The sequence below is a fragment of the Asterias amurensis genome, chromosome 3 (genome assembly GCF_032118995.1).
Source record: "Asterias amurensis chromosome 3, ASM3211899v1".
NCBI classification, from domain to species: Eukaryota; Metazoa; Echinodermata; class Asteroidea; order Forcipulatida; family Asteriidae; genus Asterias; species Asterias amurensis.
Window position 1 is genome coordinate 18110766 of NC_092650.1, and position 19669 is coordinate 18130434.

Sequence of the window (19669 nt, forward strand, 5' to 3'; positions counted from 1 at the left end):
AATTCAATTCAAATTCCAATATATGCATAAAATAACACTACCTGTGACGCCCGAGATTGTTCTTTTCCGAATATCTAGTTTTCCATTTCTCATCTGATTGTACATGAGTTTGTCCAGTGCACTGGACAAACCACTGCAGTGGTTGGGTTTCAGACTTTGTTGTCCAGAGTCCCCCCCCCCCGGAAGACTTGATTCAAGTCCCGTGCTCGTGTGAGAGGACCTCAAGCATATCGGGTCAGCCCTAAGTGCCCTGCTTGTGGAACGTCACTTGGGGTAGGCCCGAGGTGCATTACGTCACCACGAGAGGGCGAGTGATGGTTCGATTAGCTCTTTTCAGGGGCTCCCCGAATGAGCACCTTTAGGGTAGACCCTGGGAAGCTAATCGAACGCACATATATGTTCATTTTCCCGAACATGTGCAAAGAGAGTAGGCCTACATACGCGCATTCCTAAACGTCCATAGAACTCATGATAAGTTCGTGCCCTTTGTAATCAATCTTCATGTGCTCTCAAAGTCTGCCGTGTCGGGCTTTCTGGTTGTCGTTTTAAAAAGAACACCGTTTTAAAAACTAGAATTTTAAAGGTAGGCATGACTGGTGTACCGTGTAAACCAGTACCATATACTCATTGTTTAGTTATCCACTAAGTTTTTAGCCGGGTCACGAAGTTCTGCTTTGGTTTGCAGTGATATGTAAAACCCAAATAATACAAGTTCGCTTCTGGGTTTCTGTTAAGGCAGATTTTACGGTACGACACAACTGAACAGCTTGTTCACGGATATACGTTTTGGGGCTAAAAACAACCAAACAACAACAGCGCATGTAAGGTGTGTGACTATTGTCCACCCTGTCATACATTTTGTCCTGGAGGAAACGATTTACTCTTTGGGTAATGTCTACCGTGCGAGATAAAGATGGCCCTGCCAAGTATTTTGGAATGACGGCGACGGAAGCTGAACGAGACGGGAAAGGCGAAAGTCACTCGCAGGATGGTTCGAAGCATGGAGGAAAAATTAGTTCGAAGGGAATGGAGCTCAAAAGACAGGTGACTGTTATTTTTCAGTTCAGTTCAGTTCAGTACAATATTTATCTCTAATTCCTCAATCGATGTAAATACAATGTTAGCATAGTGATACACACAATTTGGGAAAATGTTTGTATCACATTATAACAGTATTAGGGAGGTTCAGCTGCACGTTACGCGAGCAATAACGTGAACGTGAACGTGAACGTGAACGTGAACGTGAACGTGAACGTGAACGTCGGGAAAATGGTGTTGTTTCTATATAGGTGACGTCACCACATTGGTCTTACTGCATGCTCACGTGTGACGTCTGCAATGGGAGTTGCTGCCTAAAAGGTTTGGTTCAATGCAAACCAAAGACACGGATGAGTTTACAAACCCTTCTGTAAAACTGTACTTTAAAAAAAGTTTTCGTCTGTGATCTTTGAATGTCTTTTCTAAATTTAAGTAGGAATGAAACTTTGCATTGTGGAAATACAATTAAGTAAAGGTTTGCGGTAACACACTTTGTATTGATGGTAATCTCTAAACGAGTTGGGGTGTTTCTGAAGAGCACCGTTGGCTCGACGTTACGATAAGTTTACTGCAGTGATCGTCTTCTGGAGAAGCCGAATCGTGGGCAAAATTTATATGCTCCTAATGTTTGTCATCTATGATGGCTAGCTTGATTGAACCATTGAACTCTCTTGGGAGTATAGGCCTATCATTTGGGTTTAGTAAATCATATTATTAAGAAATACATATTTTTAAGGGAAAAATAGAGTTCTCGTTTATTGTATTGTACAATTCCAGTGTATGGAGCCATGACCCCACGTACTATTTCGTGGTGTACTTGGCTGTGCATCAGTGATATATTTTTTTTAATAATGTGCATGCTTCAACTGTCATTTTTAGAAATTGACTACCCTGCCGGAACCACATGAAATTGCCCCAACCCGATTTCTTTACTTGTTTAGGTGTACACAGTCAAACCGATGACCTGTATTAAACGAAATGGAGCAATATGGTTAGGAGTGTGAACTAGACCAATAAGCCGTTTGCGAGTTGAATAAGTTCTGGTACAATGACTTGCTTTATAGTCACGATGTACTGCTTTCATTATAGGAGCAATGTAGGAACAATATAGGTGGAGGTGTTTACCTACTATGAGTTTTCTCTTAAAGACACTGGACACTTTTGGTAATTGTCAAAGACCAGTATTTTCACTTTGTGGATCTCAACATATGCACAAAATAACAAACCTGCGAAAATTTGATCTCAAATGGTCATTGAAGTTGCGAGATAAAATGAAAGGAAAAACACCATTGTCACACGAAGTTAAGTGCTTTCAGATGCTTGATTTCGAGACCTAAAAAAATCTAATTGTGAGGTCTCGATATCAAGTTCGTGGAAAATGACTTCTTCCTCGAAAACTATACGTTGCCCCAGCAGAGGGAACCGTTTCTCACAATGTTTTTTACCATCAAGCTCTCCCCATTACTCGTTACCAAGTATGGATGCTAATAATTATTTGGAGTACTTACCAATACTGTCCACTGCCTTTAACGTAAAAGAGTGAAAAACCAATCGTTTTGTCCGTCATACTACTCTTGCATAAGGCCATAGGGCGGAGTGAAAGACGATTAGGAGTGACTAAAATTACCGGGTCAAAATTGATCGCGATTCCAGGTCCCAAGGGGTTGATCCATTTCTAGGTCAGATGACTCGGAAACCGTGCAACACTGACCCGATTTTTTTTTCGCCAATGTATTTTGAGTAATTACCAAACGTCTCAAGTGCCTTTATATGCCCCTTCTAGTTGTATAGAACTTTATTTTAAGGGTGCCGCCATCTTTAATTTCTTCCATTCAAATCAATGTATAACCAAATCGAGACTGAAAGGAGAAAATAGTCTGGTTCTTTTTATTGTACAATGAAAATAACCGTTAATTAATGCTATACTGGATTCAAGGACCAAGATGATGGCAGCATGATATAGGTTAATATTGTTATATTTTTTTGATTGGCAGGTTGGATTGATCAGTGCTATAGCTATGATCGTCGGAACAATGATAGGATCTGGAATCTTCGTATCTCCAAAGGGAGTCCTGAGACAGACCGAGAGCGTTGGGATGAGTCTGATAGTCTGGATGCTGTGCGGAGTGCTTTCCATTACGGGTAAAGATAGTGACTAACTGTTTCGAAACAAGGAGGTTTTAGGGCCTTGTCAAACTAAGCAAATTTTACAAGCAATTTGTTGGCAACCAACTGCAGTGCAGGCTACAGAACAATTTCGGTAGCTCATGAGTAATTTTCCAAACAGTGTCTTACACGATCACCAATAATTGATTGATTGATTGATTGATGGATGAAATCTATTATCCCTTACTTAGGAAACTAAAATGGCACTGACAAAGAATAACTGTATGCAAATACAATGCAAAGGATTTGTGAACATTCAAATAATATGAACGTATTATCTTCTTGGAGATTGCCTGGAACTGGTTGCCAGAAATTGCTTCGTGTGACATGGCCCATTATGGTAATTGTCTTCACTCTTTTTGTACTTTCGAAACTTTCGAAAATTATATGCTCTTTTTGGTTGTGAGCCAACGAATGAGAGTGAAGACTCACCCTAAATTCAAGAGAGTGATGTATTAGCCTTGTATTGTACTGAATCTTCATGCTGTCATTCACTGGCTTACACATGACGTCAATGGCCGCCATTATTGATGACAAGCGATGGAAAAAGTGCACGGGTGTATGCGCTGCGCACGACTCAGGCAAAGGTATAAGCCTTTCATCTAGCGTACACTTTTCATCCAAGATGGCGGCCGATGCAAGGTCTATATCGACCGACACATGATGATAAACAATGGGAGACTTTGGAACGCTAGGTGGCAGCAGACCTACCATGCAAATTGTCATTGTTAACGTAGCTCTGAGCATGCGCACATTACCGAGAACAATCGAATTTACTTGGTAAGTCTGCTGCCACCAAGCATCCCAAAAGTCTCCTATTGGTAAATATCTGGTTAGTGTACCCGCTGCGCACAACTCTCAGCCTTTCACGCGTGCATATTTTATCAAAGATGGCGGTCAATGACGTCATGTGAAATCCAATAGTTGGTTTAAACCTCACTCTCTACAGGTGCATTATGTTACGCTGAGCTCGGCACAGTCATCCCGAAGTCAGGAGGGGAATATTCTTACCTCTTGGACACCCTAGGACCCATCCCTGCCTTTCTCTTCTCCTGGATCTCAACCATTGTTATTCAACCATCGGGCGTGTCTGCCGTCACTCTCACCTTTGGTGCATACGTGTCACAAGCTCTCTTCAATACCGACGGAGGAGACTGCGACACGCCCACTATTACAACTAAGCTATTCGCAGCCGTTGCAATATGTGAGTGAAGACCGATACGTCAGGATTACTATAATGTAATTAAAACAATTCAAAATTATTTACATAGTCATAAGCAAAGTGGTACAATATACGAATACATGGTATTAAAGGCATTGGACACTATTGGTTATTACTCAAAATAATTATTATCATAAAACTTTTCTTGATTGCGAGTAATGGGGAGAGGTTGATAGTAAAAAACATTGTGAGAAACAGCTCCCTCTGAAGTGATTTCGAGACCTCAGATTTAGAATTTGAGGTCCTGAAATTTCGGTAATGGTCTTCTTTTTTCACTTACCCCAAACTCAACTTTCTAAACTACAAAAATTACAAAACGCAGCTGCTCGCATTGTCACTCTTACCAGGAAACACACTCACATTACACCAGTTCTGAAGTCACTTCACTGGCTACCAGTCGAATCTCGTATTACTTTCAAACTTCTGTTGCTTATCTTTCATTGCATTAATGGTTCTGCTCCTATATATAACATTTCTTTGGTTAAAGCTTATACTCCTGTGCGATCTCTCCGATCTTCCAATACATGCATGCTACAGGTTACTAAGAGTAGCAAGTCATGGGGCGATAGGTCTTTTTCCCATGCTGGACCCACACTCTGGAATGACTTGCCTCTACAAATCCGCAATATTTCTAACATCAATACTTTCAAGGTTAAGTTGAAAACCACTTTGTTTAATCTCGCCTATATGTAACTGGTATATTTGTCTTATTGTCCTTGCTGTGTGTGGTTCCCCCTCCTGTGCGCCTTGAGCACCTCATTTTGGTGGATTTTGGCGCCCTATAAATATTCTTTATTATTATTATTATTATTATTAAATCAAGCATCTGAAAGCACACAACTTCGTATGACCATGGTGCGACAAGGGTCTTTTTTTCTTACATTAATATCTCGCAACTTCGACGACCGATTTAGCTCAAATCTTCACAGGTTTGTTATATTATATGATGCATATGTTGAGATTCACCAACTGTTGAGACTAGTCTTTGACATTTACCAATAGTGTCTATGTATTTAAATAATGAACAGAAGTTTGCTAAGCAAAGAAAGGGAACAGTGTGGTTGCCGATTTGATAAGCCAAGCCTTTTACGTAATCAGCCTGTGGACAGACGTATGACAAGACAAACGGACTATAAGACGTAGACCTATCACTGCAAAAACCTGGATGTTATACTTCCTAGTATCTATAATCTGACAACACCAACATGGTGTTTTTTTATCCCCATTACTTTATCGTTGGTGAAATTAACACCGTGTCGGCGTTGTCACATGTATATACCAAAAGAATCAAACCAGGTGTAGGAAATTAACATACGAACATTGTTGATGCATTTTGTATGTCGTTTGAACTATTTTGTAATGGTCGGATTAAATTATGTTATCATGTTCTTCCCCTATTCGTCCCGATGTGAAACACAGTACTGATTCTGTTCATCAACTGCGCCAGCGTCAAATGGGCGACATCGGTGCAAGTTGTCTTCACTGCGGCTAAAGTTCTTGCCCTGGTCATCATCATCATCGTTGGAGTTGTCAAGCTCTGTCAAGGTAGGTGATCTAATGGGGTGGGGACTTTTAAGACGCTAGGTGGCAGCAGACTTACTACAACCGATAAATCCACAGACATGTGTTTGTGGTTAAATCCACTAAAGTCTTCAATATTTTCGCCGGTTCAGTTTTCACCATAACTCTTTAATTTAATGGTTAGACTAGTAAGAACCAACTGGTTTGTTTTTTTTATTTGTCATTCAGGTGAAGTCTCTAATCTTACTCCGCCGGAATCTTTCGCGTCTTCCACAAATGAGCCGTTCGCATATGGAGTTGCCTTTTACCAGGGGTTGTGGGCTTACGGAGGATGGTAAAGAACTATGTTTGTTTGTTTGTTTGTCTTCCCGTCATCAAGGGAACTCGACAAAACTCACACGAGCGGATTTAAACCGTTTAAACACCAATCTTGGAAACAGCCAATCTCTCTCATACAAAGATTGGTTTAAAGGGTCTATATAACTTTTGTAGGACAAAAAACACAATGTCCACAGATTTACACTAAACTTACTCAGTTTGAAGATAATGATAGTAGAAAGCTTCCCTGAAAATACTACGTGCTGAGGTGCTGTTTTTTTTGGGAAATGATTAAAACAATGTCATGAAAATAATTTTCGTCTCATGAGACGAAAATTATTTTAATCATTTACAAACGTATTTTCATGACATTGTTTTACTCATTTCTCAAAAACTACAGCACCTCAGTAAGTAAGTTTTGAAGGGAAGCTTTCCACTATCATTTTCTTCAAACCATGTAAGTTTAATGTAAATCTATGGACGTTTTGAAAAAGTACCCAAATCCTTTATGCCTATAGTTATAGAAAGAAATTGTGATTCAGAATACAATATGACAACCATTCTAGTCTTTGTAAAATCAGTGGTTAGCTTTGGGGATTCGAACATACAACCTTGTAGGTGCAAGTCATGTCTAACCAGTAACCACTGGTCAGCGCCCCAAATCAATCAAACATTCGCTATATCATATCTAGTGCGCTGCGATTTTGACAATATGTATGTATGTATGTATGTATGTATGTATGTATGTAACAACAAAACGCCTCTTTGATTGTAATGCATGTAAACTGCTCACAAAAAGTAAGGACACTTTTTTCAATCCAGTATATTTGTTATTATATAATACTCTATTTGTATATGATATATATCATTGCAAAGCTGAACTGTTCCTCTTCAAAATGATACCACAATTGCAATGATTACATGTTGCTGGACTTGACCACGTTAATGAGAATGAGACAAAGTCACAAATCAAATGTGCCAAAATTAGCAATTTTGTGTTACTGTGTGAACAATCAAATTGACACTAATTTAAACAATTAAGCAAGACAACTTAATCCACTTTATTGAGACAAGAAGTTTGGTATAGAGCAAGACAACTTACTGATCTTAATACACTTTATTGATACAAGAAGTTCAGTAACGAGTGGATGATCCGAAGGCGTTGATGACAGCCTGGCACCTTCTTCTCATGCTGCACAAAAGTCTTGTGATGCGCTGATGATGAGGGATGGCGTTCAATTCTTCATAAAGGAACCTGGTTAAGTCAGCCACAGTTGATGTGTTGGTGGTTCTGGCGCGGACAGCGCGGCCAAGCTGGTCCCACAGATGTTCCATGAGATTCAGGTCTGGACTGTTAGCGGGCCAATCCATCCGGTGCACCCCAACATTGTTCAGGTAGTCAGTCACCAGTCGGGCTCGATGGGGGCGAGCGTTGTCATCTTGAAAGATGGCATTTTGGTCCAAGAGTCTGCAAGTATGGGACTGCAATCGGCTGTAGAACATCGTCTTACAAATACCCATCAAACAAGGTGTTTTTCAAGAGATGAGGGTTAATTGTTTCTGATGAGCTCACTGGTGCAAATCTTTGTGTAAATCATTAATGGTTCTGAAAGCTTGACCGGTTTGATTATTGAGCATTACCTATTGACCATTTAGCACAGACAACGGTAATTTGGGCACATTTGATTTGTGACTTTGCCTCTTTGGTATTCGTGTAGCCAAGTTCAGCAACATGTAATCATTGCAAATGTGGTATCATTTTAAAGAGGAACAGTTCAGCTTTGCATTGATATATACCATATACAAAGAGAGTAATAAATAATAACAAATATACTGGATTGAAAAAAGTTTCCTTCATTTTTGTGAGCAGTTTAGTTGCATACGTCAAAACCGAAACTATGTGTTAAGTTATAGTAGTTAATAATATAAAACACATTTTAAGTAACATCTTTGACAGTTTTCTTCATTTTTTAAAATATGGGCCAACATACCTGTCGCCATCGCTTTGGTCACATATTGTCTAATGCAATGTGTTTCCCTGTTTAAGCCTGTGGTGACGTATTCACTTTTATCCAACGAAACTTTCTTCAGAATACAAATGAAATATTTGTAAGTATTCGTTATTGCTTTCCTTGTTTAGGAACCAGCTAAACTACATGACGGAGGAATTGGTCAACCCCTACAGGTAAATCAGTCACTTGATCACCTCGTTAACAATCAGTGAAGCACATTAATAGGCCCATAACAATACCACTCAGAGCTGCCCGCAACTATCCTCTGCCGCCCTCTATTAAATATAGAGTGCCATGTCTCAGGTGTGTTGCTTGCACGTGCTTGGAGTCAATTGACAGGGCACCCCAACAGTTTGCTTAAAAAAATCATGCTGCACAAAAATAATAATAATCTGCTTAAAGACACTGGACACTATTGATAATTACTCCAAAATAATTTTTGGGATAAAAACTTACTTTTAACAAGCAAAACATTGTGAGAAACGGCTCACTCCGAAGACCGTAGCTTTCGAAAAAAAAAAGTATTTGATTTCAAGATCTCAGAATTAGATGTTGAGGTCCCGAAATCAAGCATCTAAAAGCACACAACTTCGTGAGACAAGTGTGTTTTTTCTTCCAATTATTATTTCGCAACTTTGACGACCAATTGAGTTCAACTTTTCACAGGTTAGTTATTTTGTGCATGTTGAGATACACCAAGTGAAAATACTGGTCTTTGACAATTACCAAAGGTGACCAGTGGCTTTAAGCAGCTCTATCGAGTTCGTGGACTAGTTTTTGATATGTCAGTTGGTAATTTCAATATATCGCCAAATCGTTGCAGGCGGAAAAATACGATAAAAATTATTTGGTTTGCGGTAACACCATGTGTGTTTCTACTTGCCAGGTAGAGTTGTTCTTAGAGAACTGTCTTGCTTTATCTACTGCCGCGGAGTCGATAATCGGAGGTTCGGGAGACTTCACAGTTCTGAAAAGAACTGTCCTGCTTTTTAACTATTACCAGGACGGATGGTATAGAAAATAGACTGGTCTACTACTTTAGCTTATAGGATCGTAATTAACTGTACTGCCGCGAAGTCAGTTCTGAATTGGTCTCAACCTTTCGACTAGCTTGCTCTAGTCATCGACAGGCTCTCAGTCTCCTGGTAATAGTTAAAAAGCAGGATAGTTCTTTTCAGAACTGAGAAGTCTCCCGAACCTCCGTTTATCTACTCCGCGGCAGTAAAATAAAGCAAGACAGTTCTCTAAGAACAACTCTACCTGGCAAGTTGATATACACACATGGTGTTACCGCAAACCAAATATATATTGATACCTCACTGATCACCATGCAATGCCTCAAATCCTATATAGTTTTAAAAGGCTACCTTGTTTTTGTTCAGGAATCTTCCATTGGCCATCATGATCAGTATTCCTCTGGTGACACTACTGTACCTTTTGGTGAACATCTCTTACTTCACTGTCATGACACCAGCGGAATTACTGAGTTCTAATGCAGTCGCCGTGGTGAGGCAATATTTTTTTTCTGTAAAACCCTTTCCTTCAACAAAATAATCTCTTCGATTGTCCTATTTATTACATAGTTTGGGCAAATTGTTTTAAAGGTCACTGCTAAGCCAAAGTCGCTAGCTTAAACACTGAACCAGGTAGGACCTATCTATGATCTAAAGGCAAAGTGTACTTTTGCTTACCATTTGATTGTTTTCATCATAATATGTAAATGTATAGATGTATACAATTAAGATTTAGGATGCGGACTAAGTAAAAACTCGCACTAAGGTTAGTAGACCAGGAACAAGCTCCGTTCTGACATGATTGTCCATGTTTTAGGCAAAAAGAGGCTCGGAAGTTTAGAAGAGTTCTAACTCTCTACCAATCATGTGTTTTTTATTAGACTTTTGCAAATCGCACCCTCGGCCCCATGGCTTGGATTATTCCATTCTTCGTCTGTTGCTCTACCTTCGGTGCTGCTAATGGATCAGTCTTCTGTGCGGGAAGGTAGGCGTATTTTTTGCGTCTTTTGTTTTTGAATCGAACGCACCCACCGTGACGTCAGGCTAATTACCATTTTTTAAATATTTGTTTGAATGCATTTTTATTACCATTTTGGTATAACTTTGCCTGGAAGAATCTTTTTTTTAGTTGGGTTATTTATAATATGTCCTAATTATTCTGCTTTGTCTCCTTTTTTTGTTCAAGACCAAGTTCAGGTTCATATATCTTTCTTCAATAAAACAGAAACTTCCATTGTACAGAACACGCCTGTCTTAATATTCATGCATGACGTCATCATTTTTACCAAAAATGAGGCCATAGGCGCACGTCCGCCACCACTTGCATCATCAGATTGAAATTATTTAAGTTTTAAATTACATAATTATTATTGCACCCAGTACACTTAAAATAAGTTTCATCATCTAAAATTCAGTTCTGCACTTCAGTCATCGTAGCCTCTTACCAAGGCCTCATTTTCTCATAAAGTTAATGTAATGATTGTGTGTTTTTAATTACTACATGCATTCAAACTGAATGATGTGTGTGCAAATTGTATCAACCCAAATTGTAGGTTGGCATTTGTGTCAGCCCGTGAGGGTCACACGGTGAAGGTTTTGTCCATGGTTCACGTCAGGAGATACACACCCATTCCAGCTCTCCTTTTCCAGGTAACATTTTGAATGTCGATGCTTGTCATTAATGCTATAACCCCTCCGCCCCCACCACAGAAAATAAATAAGCAAATAAATAAATAACAGGTAACAAACTTAAAGACAATGGACACTATTGGTAATTGTCAAAGACATAGTCTTCACAGTTGGTGTATCTCAACATATGCATAAAATAACAAACATGGGAAAATTTGAGCTCAATCGGTCGTCAAAGTTGCGAGATAATAATGCAAGAAAAAACACCCTTGTCATACGAAGTTGTGTGCTTTCTGATGCTTGATTTCGAGACCTCAAATTCTTAACTTGAGGTCTCGATATCAAATTCGTGGAAAATGGTTTCTTTCTCGAAAACTACGTCACTTCAGAGAGAGCTGTTTCTCACAATGTTTTATACTATTATCCTCTCTCCATTAGGCCTACTCGTAATCAAGAAAGATTTTATGATAATAATTATTTTGAGTAGTTACCAATTGTGTCCACTGCCTTTAATAGTCTAAATAAAACAAAGACAAATTAATAAAATGGTATAAAATTATACAGTAGTATTAGCAATAGAAATACAAATATTATGAAACATATATAATAAAAAAAAGAAAAAAAAAATGGGTCTACTGAGCAACCTTCCTTTACCTCAATCAGAGGGCGCCCTTAATCTCTTTAACTTCTTTAAAGGGTCCAGGCAGCTTCAATAAATAATGTTGAATGCTTTATTTTCCAAAGCAAGCCAAACTTTATCATGATCTAACTTGTTTTTGTCATTATTATTATTGTTACTTAAAAAAAAATGTTTTGATACCGGCAAGGTCGAACGGGTATCTTAGTATGACTTTCTTATGGAACAGTGGGCAATCAGTAGTATTTAATTGCAATAAGAAAGGTGTGGTAACATAATTTTGACAAAAACAAAGGTTGTTTAATGTTGTCTGTAAGAATTATGTATCTAGCGAGAACCCATGTTTCAAGAGACTGTGTCGCACCTCCTTCCCATCTCAAAGAATCACAAGGTTCTTCGCAAAACTTTATGTCTCAGCCAAAATGTAAGACTATCATACGCAGAGATAGTACTGTCCTTAATAATTTATGTTTATCCCGAGTAAGCCTAATTGTCACACTATCATTTTTGCACTTCTTATCTCTTCAATTTGCCATCATTAATTTCAAACTTTTTCTGACCTTCTTTTAATCATCTGAATTTAATATTAAGCTTGTCATTGATGTAATTTTTGAAAACTAAATTATGTTTTGTTTTCACTTTTTTTGTATTGTAAATAGTTGCAATTCAGCACAATTTTGTAATAAATCTTTCCCTGTATATCACTTCAATGTTTTGTTTTGTTACAGGCATCCATTGCACTTCTTATGATAATTCCTGGCGACTTTGACACTTTGGTCAACTACTTGAGTTTTACCGCTTGGACGTTTTTCGGTCTGACAATGGTATCTCTACTCGTCTTGCGTTATAAACGTCCAGATGTTCACCGCCCTATCAAGGTAAACGTGACGGATATCTCTACTCTCAATAGTAGACTTGTGAACGCTAGGTGGCAGCAGACTTACTATGTAAATTTCCATTGTGTACGTAGTTCTGAGCCTCTGTGCATATTACCAAAAACAATGGATTTTACCTGGTAAGTCTGCTGCCACCAAACGTCCCGAAGTCTCCGATTAAAGTTATCCGCATGCCATTTACTTTATGAATCAACCTAAAACTGTCATCGACTTCTTGTATATTATGTCACAGTGGCTTAGGTCAAACATTGAAAACATGGACACGCCTCGCACAACTAAAAACAACCAATTATAGTGTTTTACTTGACTCCAGTGAGGGTGTTCCTTTGCTTAAGAAAGTTCGTGCAATGACAAAATATTTAACTGGTTGTTGTATTTGGTCGTTTGGTAATGCAACAGAGCATGCACTCAGAAGTTGAAGTGCGTTGCGATACGCTAAACAGCTCGGCCATGACACGCTAAAAGAAAAATTGTATTCATTATTACAATCTAATGTTCTAAAATAAGCGCATGCTCATAACTACGCAAACATTGGAAATGTCTGCTGCCACCTAGCGTTCAAAAGTCTATCATTGATTGATCAAGTCCTCCTCGTTTACTCTTTTGTAGTCAATGTTTAACTTCCCGTCTAAACCTTTTCTTCAGGTACCCATCGTCATCCCTATAATCGTCTTGATTGCTTCGGTGTATCTTGTCGTCACCCCCGTCATTGATAAACCAGCTCTGGAGTACCTCTTCGCAGTCCTCTTCATCCTGGCTGGACTCGTCTTATACGTGCCATTCGTCTACTTCAAATTGGAACTGCCATTTATGAGTAAGATTTGTGTTCCTTTAATAATGATGTAAAAGTAATTATATACGTGAACAATTTTAGTCTAAAAGGCACTGTACACATTGGTAATTGTCGAAGACCAGTGTGCTCACTAAGGTTGAACAAACTACTTTTGGGGTTTTCAGATGCCTATTAGTAAAGGCTTAAGACTTTTAATATATTTCGAATGAGAAATTACAGCTTTCTCAAATTCGTTTACTTCAGAGGGAGCCGTTTCTCACAATTCTTTATTTTTGTCAAGAGCTATCCATTACTCGTGACTATGTAAGTTTTTATGCTAACAATTATTTTGAGTAAATACCAATAGTGTCCACTGCCTTTAACATCCGAATGTATTGACTTTTTGTCAAGAATACAGATCAAGCCCGTGTGGAAGACGGTGTCATTACATTTTATACAATAAAGCAAGGCTATGTAGGACTATACATCAGTTCCTTAAATTTGGTTGAAATTAATATCCAATCTTTATCTTTACCACCAGAGCATATCACAGTATTCTGTCAAATGTTGATGAAAGTTGCACCAGCGAGGTATTTTAAAAGTCCAGAAATCGAAGCTGAGAAATCGACATGAAGCTGGTGTTTTCTTCGAGGATATCGCAACAAGCTTGATCTACGAAGTCCTAAAAGGAACATGACAAAAACAGAAAACCAGCCCGTATACACAACCACTCTATGGCACAATTTCATTAAGATGCTTTGCATATTTTGATCTGCCTTCAAACAAAAGGTAACAGGGGACCAGTCACAATCAAAATTGTTTCAAGCTGCACAAACAGCCTTTAAGAATTCGGCTATAGGTGCTTTGTGTATTAAAAAAACCACTTCTATAATTTGTTTACACCAACGTGCAAACTTAATTTGACGGTCAGATACACATTTGGTATATGGCTGTCTGTCACGTGGAGCGTTAACCAGCATTGTGTTTATTTCGTATTACTTGCTTTATAAATTATTAGGGGTAAGGCTAATTATGGAATAAGTAACTACATGTGTCAGTTCCCCTTTTGGCGGCAGAGGCGTACGGTATCCCCACACTGCCGTTTGGACAATGGTCCGGTAAGCGTTGTCAACTCCACCTTTATGCGTTTATTTTTATTTTTACGGTATGCACTTTTAACCATTTAAAGTAAAGGGTGTAGGGGCCTACTATAGTATATGATTTTGAAATATTATTTTACCTAATTAGTGTTTGATTTTTTTTTATCCCGATGCTGATATTTCATGTGTTTTCAATCTCGTCTTTTGCGATTAAACCTTGCCAGAATAATTATGTACAATTTTAAAAAGCTTTTGTGGAGAAATTTAAGTATTTTAATAAGACGCAGATAATGTAGGCCCATATTGTTTATGCTTACCTTTTACGTAACAGAAATTACCTAACAAGAGCGTTTGGAAAGGGATTTTTAAAAGAAAAAATGCATTAATAGAATCCTAGGTATCATTAAAATGGGTATAGCCACCATTTTTACTGTTCTACATTGCTCAGAAGTTGAGTTATAAGCCAAAATATAATTCAAAATGGCGGCCATTTTGAAATTCAAAACGGCGGCTGAAGACGCCATTAAAAAAAAAGGTACCTTATTTTTTTTAAATCAGCACCCCAAAATTGACAAAGTTAGCCAATAAAATCCATTTTGGCTCGAAAATCCAGCTGGACTACATAGTGACCCGTACTAACACTGAAATGATTGTTATTTTAGTTGGTTGTGCGAGTATAAATCGTGCATTGCATGTTAAAATGTAAGCAATTTTAATCTGTCACTAGGCCTATATATACTGAAGTCACTGAGGAACTGATTTCAGTTTAAAATATTTGACTGACAGAGAAGGGCTTCGCCCCGGTGTTCCTGGTTGTGGCTGCTTAATGCGCCGTAGCACCTTGTAAACCCTTATAAGGTGCTAAATAATTGGGTCTCAGAATTCATCACTGCAATAACCTATCTTTCTGAAAGTTTGTATATAATCAGCGCCTTGAGTACCTTGTTTGGTAGATACGTGCGCTATATAAGACTTCGATATTATTATATTACTATTAGATGAGATCTGATCCTACCATTGGCTTAATATTTGTGTATTTTGTTATAACCTTACTGGTATTATCAGGATATATTTTCTAAACTATCTCTATAGTTCTAACCACTGAACTATAGTATCTCGGAAGCGATGCATTAAAATTGATAAGAGTTTTTTTTTTTGATTGACCATTTAGTGTATAAGGATTGATTTTCTTTTTATAGTGGATATCAATAAATATATTTCATTTATTTTATTTCATTTTATTTTATTTTCTTTATTTATTTGGATGATTTTTGTTCGAGTTTTGTTTCGAGTTGTTATAGTAACTAACACCAGGCTCATGTTCCTGGAGTTGGTTCGGATCACTCGGTGGCTTTTCAGTCGACACAAGCAATGCTTGACGACACTTGTTTCGTCCCTCGGTGGGATGTATAGTGATGCCGGAGCTGTACACATTTTACCATTACGAGGATGGACCCGCCCGGTGTTTCTAACATGATCGCTGCTCTATTTTTACCATGTACGTACATTATAACTATCATGTATACGCACACGATGTATTTCGTGTACGCGTACACGATTTATTTCATGTACGTACACGATACGTACGCAATATATTTCATGTACGTACCTGATTACATTCCATGTACGTACATAGTATGTTTTACATACGCACACGATATGTTTCATGTATATCTACACGATTTGTTCCATATACGTACATAATATATTTCACGTACGTACACAATATAGCTCATGTACGTACACAATAACTATCATTTACCGTTCTGGCAATGGAACCGTCCACTCTTTCTGACATGATCCGCTGCTCTAATCGTACTTCAACCCCATTAAACCTTTTTTATGCGTTCCGCTACACCGGTCTCGAAAGCTCCGTGAACCGGTTGTAAAGTAATGATTTCTCGGCAGACGCCCGTAGATAAGACACTCATTTTAAAACAGGAACTTCGTGCCATTGGATCTGCACCTTTACACGCTTAAAGGCACTGTACACTATTGGTTATTACTCAAAATAATTGTTAGCATAAAAACTACTTACTTGATGATGAGCAATGGAGAGATGTTGATAGTATAACAAATTGTGAGAAACGGCTCCCGCTGGAGTATAACGTAGTTTTTTTTAAGCATGGGGTTCTTTTTTAGGCATCTTATGAAAGTACACAAAGTGATGACCAATGGATAAACAATTGTCACAAGTTTGTTATTTTATGCATATGTTGGAATATACCAAGTAATACCAACTGTCTTTGTCAATAATAAAACATGTCCAGTGCCTTTAAAACAAACGTTATTGCTTTTTTTTATGAAGAGTAGCCAAGTGTAATGACTTTGTCCTTCGATGCATGCACACCATAATACGATCTAATGGAGATACCGCATTCACTTGACCCTAGTTCCCATCCATTGTACACATTTATCCTCTCACACTATGGTACAAGGTTTAGCTTGTGTGTGATATTGGTTTTTGCGGAAATTAATTTTCATTTGTACCATAATTTCAGCTGAGCGAACCGCTTCTATTCATAGTTAAGGAGTTTTCAGCTGACCTGGTTGATGTATTGTTTAAATATAACTCCTTGTAGCATGTCGAGAGGAGTCTACGATGTTGAAACAGGGGAGAGGATAGGCGAATGAAAACCTCACTATTTCATTTAAAACACACAAATTAAATGACGGCTATATTAATCGTGTGTTTGAATCATAGTGTATTATCGATTTTCGTATCGTCTCTACACTGATGTTTTTTTCAAGGGGAGATTTTTGCTTATACTTTCAGCCATTACAAAAAACAACCTCAAATCAGTACATCACTCCACAAATAGCACATCGGAAAGATGACATGTCTATTTTTATTGCTGAATTTTAGAGGGTTCATTCAATATAATCTTATCAAAATAAAACAATTTTTACGGAAACAATAATAATTCACTAGGCAGCAAAGAATAACACAATATTTTGTTTAAAGGTTGAAACTGTATAGTGCGAGGTCTTAAAATATTCACTAAAAATATATCCCAGTTTATTATCCACATGGGTTCTTTTATTGAATGAATAGTAGTGATTTACGGGGGGCTTCTACTTTTCATTATTAATTTGTATCCTTTTCTTCTGATGTTTACACTGTTTATTTGCTATGTAGTCTACGTGGTTAGAACGTTAAGTTTGGCGTTTTAATTGTTTTGAGACACGCCGAAAACCAAAGTGCACTTCAAAGTGCACTGTAGATTGCAATATGCAAGAGAGGAAAACAAAACATTGACTTGATGACTTCAGCTGCTCATAAATATAGGTTTACTCGGTCGAATTCGGTAGATGAGCAGTCAATTTCATTTCCATGCGTTCGAATTAAAGCTGTATTGCCTATCCAGTTACTGCGTTTCAAATTCAGAAATTGGCCATTCAATTTCGTTTCGAGTAGAGTCAAATTCCTTTAGCACTCTGTTCAATTAAGCGTATCGTCATTCTTTTTTGAGACACACACGTCTCATAAGCGTCTGCGAATTTGAATGCTGCTTTGATGAACTGCTAAATTGAATGATTATTTTGTGAAACTGAATAACGCAACATTACATATGACTATTCATAAAACGAAATCGAATGACCCTTTTCAGTAGCATTCGTTTTCGCGCGAAATAGAATAGCTTCGTGGTTAAATTGGCTGCTCATTTTCCGAAACTGACCGAGAAACTTAAAAACGGGGGAATTTTGTGTTCAATAGAGTTTTGATGCGAGAACAAGAGTGAAAGCACACATTACTGTTTACGCTGTTTTAAAATATCGGTCGTCGTACTCGAGGCATCAAAACTACAAGTTCCGCCAAAAAATAGAGACTTAGTGTCTACCATGACTTAAATCAACTGTAGGTTTTCTCGGTCAATTTCGGCAAATGAGCAGCCATGCCTCAAAGCTATTCCACGCGCAAAATCGAGTGCTATTGAAAAGGGTCATTCGATTTCGTTTTAAAAGTCAAATGTAACGTTGCTTCATTCGATTTAACAAAATAATTATTCAATTTAACAATTAATCAAAGCAGAGTGCTAAAGGCGTTTGACTCGACTCGAAACGAAATTGAACGGCCGCATTCTGAATTTGAAACGCAGAAACAACCGGAGAGCCAAAACAGCTTTAACTTGAACGTATGAAAACGCAGTTGACTGCTCATTTTCTGAACTTGACTGAGAAAACCTATATTAAGTGTATCTGTAGGCCTATCAAGTAATTTCTTTTAATCCTGCCACTATTATGCAAAACTAATTTACAACATCTTCGGTAGACTTTAGTAGATTTCACAAAAACTTAAATAGGCTACGAAAGTTTACGGGAACAATGTTTTTTTTTCTAGTACAAATTGTGAAACCAAAATGGTCTTGGCACATTACACAGTGTGAACTATTTTGGATGACAGCAGTGATTACAGACCAACAGTGACTAATACTGTTCTTCATATTCAACGTACTCGGTTCATAAGTGTTCTTTGCAGCAAACGCTTATAAAAAGGGGCTGCAACGTTTGGTAAAGACACTAAAATTTAAAGGCAATGGCCACTATTGGTAGTTACTCAAAATAATTATCAGCATAAAACCTCACTTGGTAATGGGGAGAGGTTGATAGTATGACAAATTGTGAGAAACTGCTCCCTCTGAAGTGACGTAGTTTTCGAGAAAGATGTAATTTTTTTATGAATTTGATTTCGAGACCTCAGGTTCAGAACCAGAGGTCTCGAAATCAACCATCTAAACGCACACAACTTCGTGTGACAAAGGTGTTTTTTCTTTCATTATTATCTCGCAATTCGACGACCAATTGAGCTCAAATTTTCACAGGTTTGTTATTTTATGCATATGTTGAGATACACCATGTGAGGAGACTGGTCTTTGACAGTTACCAATAGTGTCCACTACCTTCAATGAAAACCACTTATAGTTACTGCGGTAAAGGAAAATACTATCACAAAAAAATGGACTCCGAGACCCCTTACTGACAGTACCGTTTCCCAAATTGTGTATTCCTGTTTTAGACCTTCTTTTTCATGCATGGACATAACCACTCAAGTTTTTCTGCAATATCTCACAAACGCTAATAACATCTCTTGGAATCTAATTTTCTCATGATAGTTTCATGGCCGAGCGGTTAGGAGCACCGGACTCAAGCTCTGGTTTTTGATCAGCAGGGTTTGGGTTCGAATCCCGGCCGTAACACCTGCTACATAAAATTGGGGAGGTAGTGCTTTCTGCTCTACCGGCCAGGCTTCGGACTGATTATACGTACCCAAGCCTACATCCGTATGGACTGTAAAAGAGGTAACCCTGTTTCAGCCTTAGGAGGAGGTGGCAACGGCTTCTGGA

General features: G+C 38.1%; 1 protein-coding gene across 1 annotated transcript; it reads left to right on the forward strand.

Moving 5' to 3' along the window:
- The first annotated feature begins 509 nt into the window (after positions 1-509).
- LOC139934650 (b(0,+)-type amino acid transporter 1-like) lies at positions 510-15464 on the forward strand. The gene is made up of 13 exons (XM_071928972.1): positions 510-583; positions 740-1044; positions 3033-3180; positions 4154-4408; positions 5846-5971; positions 6176-6281; positions 8406-8450; positions 9660-9783; positions 10172-10275; positions 10844-10940; positions 12285-12434; positions 13098-13266; positions 13766-15464. Exons 2-13 carry the CDS (start codon positions 892-894, stop codon positions 13855-13857), a joined length of 1569 nt encoding a protein of 522 aa, XP_071785073.1. The 5' UTR covers positions 510-583; positions 740-891; the 3' UTR covers positions 13858-15464.
- Positions 15465-19669: the final 4205 nt, after the last annotated feature.